Genomic DNA, 4,882 nt, shown 5'->3' with positions numbered 1-4,882 from the left:
ATAAGCTATGCCCCCTTCCCCTGTGTCTAGATTGGGACCAGGTCATGCCCCTCCCCTTCCTGCACCCCAAGGAGCCATGGCTCCTTCTCCCCTTCAGGGCCAGGTTAAACTTCCTTCATCTGCAGGGCTGGGTCAGGGCCAAGCTGCCCTCCTTGAGCCGGATGGTGTCAGATTGGGACCATCAGCCAGTTCTGGCCCCAGGACTGACCAGGCACTGCCCATCCAGCCCGCTGGGGCAAAATATTGAGCACTACTGGTCTAGGCCATGGCCCAAGGCACCAAAACTGTCTGCGTTCACAGTCTGATTTTCGAGCGGTCGGCTATGAATATGGACCAAGCGGTTTTGTGTTTGAATTGCTTTTGGCAGGAATGGCTTTGAACCTGCTTGTTACCAGCTGGATCTTAGTTTGTTACGCAAACCCAATTCTCAAACCCAAAGTAGGAGGATTATTTTATGACTTCTGAGCCACAGCCTGTAGTGACAGCTAGCATGGTTCCTTGAGGGAAGATGCAACTCCCTTATATCTAGGTTCTTGTCGAATTCCCACTCTGAGCACACTAGGACATGTGGATTCATCCTCATGGCACTCCTGCAAGATAGGCTAGAGGAGTGTCCTTAACATTTGTTTTATGGATTGGCAAGTGGCTGTAGCTGGCATAACTTGCTCTGTGTTGCTGCACCATCAGTAACACTATGGTGTCTCACACCAGGTAAGGACTTGTGTCCCTGGGGGTTGCAAAGGTAGTGTATGGTAAGGCCAGGAGAAGTAGACACAGGGTCCCCAACTTGGACTTTTTTTTTTCTGGCATCCAGACCCATTGTCTGGTATTCAGACAACTTGACCTATTTATCCTTTTGGCCATAGAAATGTATGACCCGACAAAGCGCATCAAGTGTGTCCGTGACCTGGTGTATTCCCTTCCGCCCCCGAACCATGACACCATGAAGGCTCTCTTCCGGCATCTCAGCAGGTAAGTCCCAGCCACATCTGGTGGCATCCCAACCTTGTAAACTGCATGGACATGCCTGCTTCCCAAATTGCCTCCTGAGAAGCACCACTCCTGCATCCATGTATTATAGTCCAGTTCTGCCTGGCTTTTCATCATGCAGAATCTGTGACACTACCTTTACCTTGGCCCTCCTTAGCCCTGTTTTAAGCTGAATTCATGAACGGATCTAAGTTTTTTTTGAAAGGGAGGTACAAGTGATGTGGTACCTCATCACACATAACATGACACGTCTTTTTCCCATTAAAGAGAATCTAATAGACTAGGGGCCTAGTACTATGTTATTCAGTTTTAAGATCAAAGCAAAAACCAATAAAACTGTTGGAATGTGCACTAATTTACTAGATGAAGTTTAAAAAAACAAACAAACCCACAACAAACTAAGCAAAAAATAGTCAAAAGATTTTGTAATTAGTCCTGTAGGCATTATAGTAAAACATGTATCTCTTATTCAGACTTGTAAAATCTAGCCTCCTTGAGTGTCTTGACAGAGCTCCAGTACTTCACTGTTAGTCATTTCTACACCTGAGTTAATATTACTACACTTGAGTTAAGGTTTTTAGCTAGAGCTTAAAATAGTCTGGAGGGCTGTGAAAGCCATTCCTGGTAATGTCTCTCTTCTAATGCATCAAAGTTGCAGAAGAATGGATAATTTGAATAGTGGAACATCAGGAACATTAAAAAGGGGGAGAGGGTCATTAATAGGGACCTGCCTAAATTGCAGCAGAAGTTTGCAGCGCAGCAGCACCTTTTATCTTGCTCTTTTCTCCCCAGCTGAGTGGCCAAGAGGCAATTAATGCCATGGTGTTCGCCTCTCAGCCACTCAGCAGCGGGAGTGGGGGGTGAAGGAGTATGCGTCGAAAAGAGCAAGTTTGCACTGTGAACTTCTACCATGGTTTAGGTAGGTCACTAGTCATTAACACCTGTGGAATAGAGAGATATTATCAGGAGTCAGATAGATGATAATGATCCATGAAGTCAGTTGATCTGGCCAGGCTGCCTGAATAGAAATGCCAGTGCCCCTCCCAGATGGCTAGTTTTAAACTTCAGCTAGAGCAGCAGTTGCATCCTCCCCCCTCACCCCCACTAAGGGCCACCCCAACTGTATTTCTCCCAGTCAGCAACAGCATCTCTTGCCAGGGCCCTGGACCATTGGCTGGCTGCAGGAAGGGAGAGGAAGAGGCTGGTTTGCTGATGGCTATAGGATCATGGGCCAAATTTGGCAGAACTATAGGGCCAGATCTGTAGGGACATGTTGCAATCTGAAGCAGCCAAATGTAGAAACAGAACTTTGGAAAGGGAGAAGAAAACAGGCTCCTCTGAATCTTCTCTGGCTGCTCCCTTTGCAAGGGTCTTTCTTAGGTCTGTGTTTGTGCTGAGAGCCCTGTGGGATCTGCACTCCCACTCACCTGGATTCTGGTCTCCCATTGCCTAGTATTCACTTGCAGCTGTTTATAGATGTTTTTCCCCAAGGAAAAATTCAACCAAAAACCCCCCTTTTCTTTGTCAGTGTTTCATAGAACAATGCTTCCCCCCAAACAAAACCCTTGAATTATCGCAAAAAACAAACAAACAACAACAACAAACCAAACCAAAAAAAAAAAATCCTTCAGCCATAAACAAAAATATCTCACTTTGGAAATGTTGCAACATGGAAGCTGTATCCAGGGGGCCTCCACACTTCAGTTCTCTTCTATGGGCCTGGCTTCCTGACTGAGCAGGATCCCCTGTGATGACAAAGGTTATCGGCATACCATAGACTCCCAAGGCATGTGGGAGACTGACCGTTCATCACCCTAGGAGATGCTGTCTAGTTAGGGTGCCCAACTTCTCAGGGAGAATGGGGATTTGAGGCAACTGAACTTCCATGAAGCACCATGACAGATAGTGGTTTATGACTTTAAATATTTTGTATTTTAGGTTACTTATTGACTTATTTTTGAAAAGTCAATGTTCAGTGGAAAAGCAGGCGCTTTAATTAAAAGTTAATTTTAATGGGCGGTGTGGGGTGGGAACCTTGCTCTTTTTTTATTGGTATTTTCTTTTTACCAGTCCTACTGCTGGCTTCCTGCATGCACTTCTGCACTTAACCCTAACCCACTACCCCTGCCATGATGTGGCAGCTTCTTCCTCGCTGTAGAATCCCAGAGTTGAAAGGGACCTCGGGCCCCAAGCCACTGCACAGGCTAGTCTAAACCCTCCTAGAGGCATGCTTCCCTGGCTTCTTTTTACATAGAATCTCCTTCATCAGAGGTTTGTATGGCAGCTTTTTCCACTGTCCTCTTGTTCTGACAGTAAAGGAAGTTTGTGGGGGTTGTTTTCTGCTTTTTTTTTCTCTTTTGGGGAGGAGAGGGGAGGGCAGGGGGTTCTGCTGTTTCCTGAGATAACTGCAGCAAAACAGATTTAGATTAAGCCATTGTCTGGACTCCAATCAGCTGTGGTTTCAGTCTCTTCCCAGTTCCTATCAAAAATGCAGAGACGAGGGATACAGCAAAAGATTGCCCCAGCTCTCAGAGAAGTTCCCCAGCTGGATCAGTTATTGTGTGCTTTTCTTGCTCTCTCTAGAGTGATTGATCACAAGGAGGAGAATCGGATGTCTGTGCAAGGCATTGCTATTGTCTTTGGGCCCACGCTTCTGAGACCAGAGAATGAGGAGGGAAACATGGCAATGCACATGGTCTTTCAGAACCAGATTGTGGAGTACATCTTAAATCAGTACAGCTGCATCTTTCCTGACAGCTAAGCCTGGCAGCCAGCTGGAGCCAGCAGTGACACAAAGGAGCAGAGCCTCAGGGCAGACCAGAGGAGACCCATTAATGTAACATTAGTCTTGGGACAAGTCGGAGACAGTGGTGGCAACTGTTGATTATCCTAATAAATGGGCAGTGCTGGATTACAAATGCCTGGGTGACCTGCCTGAGTCATATGTCCCCATGGGCCAAAGGAGCAGACAAAACTGGAACTGGATCAGCTTCCTGCACAGGTGCTTGTTCTCCAAATGCTTCCCCTGGTGCCAGTTCCTGGCTGAGTGATGAGCTGTCAGTGAAGAATCCAGAGGGAGCAAATGCCGCTATCCTCAGACCAATCCCATTCTGGGAAGGGCAGGGAGAGGGGAGATTCCTCCAGGGTGCTGAGACAGTTTGGGCCACTCCCAGGTGCAAACACCATGCAGCAGGTACCAGAGAACTAGTGAAGTGGGCAAAGCCCTTCCCCAACCTTAGCAGGTAACAGGAATGTTATACACATTGCACTGCAGCAGTAGGAGCATGGCTGGATGTCTGACAGCCCTGGACAGGACTATTGAGTTATCCAGACAGTCATACCTCATGGTACCCAAGCCCTTCTCAGCCATCCATAAAGAGATCCTCATGATTCTGCCTAAGGCAGGGAGATATCAGCAACTCATGGACTTAAGGCACAGATTTTTCCAAAGAGCTCACCTAGCAGCTCCAGGTGAGAACAAGAGAAAACCCTCAGCTTGTGAAAGCTGCTGAGCAGCTTGAAACCAGCCAGGAGTGTCTTGTTCAAAGCCACATAGTGAGTGAGCTTCATAGCTGGGGACTCAACCTAGGATTCAGTGCCACTTCCAGCCCTCCTATGGGCTGCGTCAGGTGGGCAAGAATGGCTCTTGTTCCCCCAGGGAGCTCTGAGCCACCATATCCAGGTTCCTATCCATGCTGTTGAGTCAAAGGGAGTGCTTGGTTCAAGGCCCAGCTAGTGTCTCAAGGCCTTGTGCTCATCTGGAGCATTTGGATGGCTTCTGCAAGATTTTAAATGGCCCATGCTCACAGGAAGGCCTTGGGACATGTGGTTTTCATACTCCTAGTCTCTCCTCGGCAGGAGTGCCCCTGGGATTGGCAGAAAAGTACCAGAT

At 47.5% G+C, this 4,882-nt stretch overlaps 1 protein-coding gene across 8 annotated transcripts in view; it reads left to right on the top strand.

Moving 5' to 3' along the window:
• The window catches only part of ARHGAP27 (Rho GTPase activating protein 27), a 69,367-nt gene that overhangs the window by 61,693 nt on the left and 2,792 nt on the right, over positions 1-4,882 (top strand). For 7 of the 8 annotated variants that reach the window (XM_019523564.1, XM_019523569.1, XM_019523567.1 and 4 more), the window contains exons 14-15: positions 867-972; positions 3,574-4,876. In XM_019523564.1, coding sequence (XP_019379109.1) covers positions 867-972; positions 3,574-3,751 — 284 coding nt within the window. In that variant the 3' untranslated portion in view covers positions 3,752-4,876. Of the gene's footprint in view, positions 1-866; positions 973-3,573; positions 4,877-4,882 lie in introns of those variants that run through there. The other variant, XR_002098695.1, reaches the window with a different exon arrangement.

Source organism: Gavialis gangeticus, unplaced genomic scaffold (assembly GCF_001723915.1).
Source record: "Gavialis gangeticus isolate Ggan-Ray unplaced genomic scaffold, GavGan_comp1, whole genome shotgun sequence".
Taxonomy (NCBI): Eukaryota; Metazoa; Chordata; order Crocodylia; family Gavialidae; genus Gavialis; species Gavialis gangeticus.
This window is presented reverse-complemented; position numbering and strand designations above follow the sequence as displayed.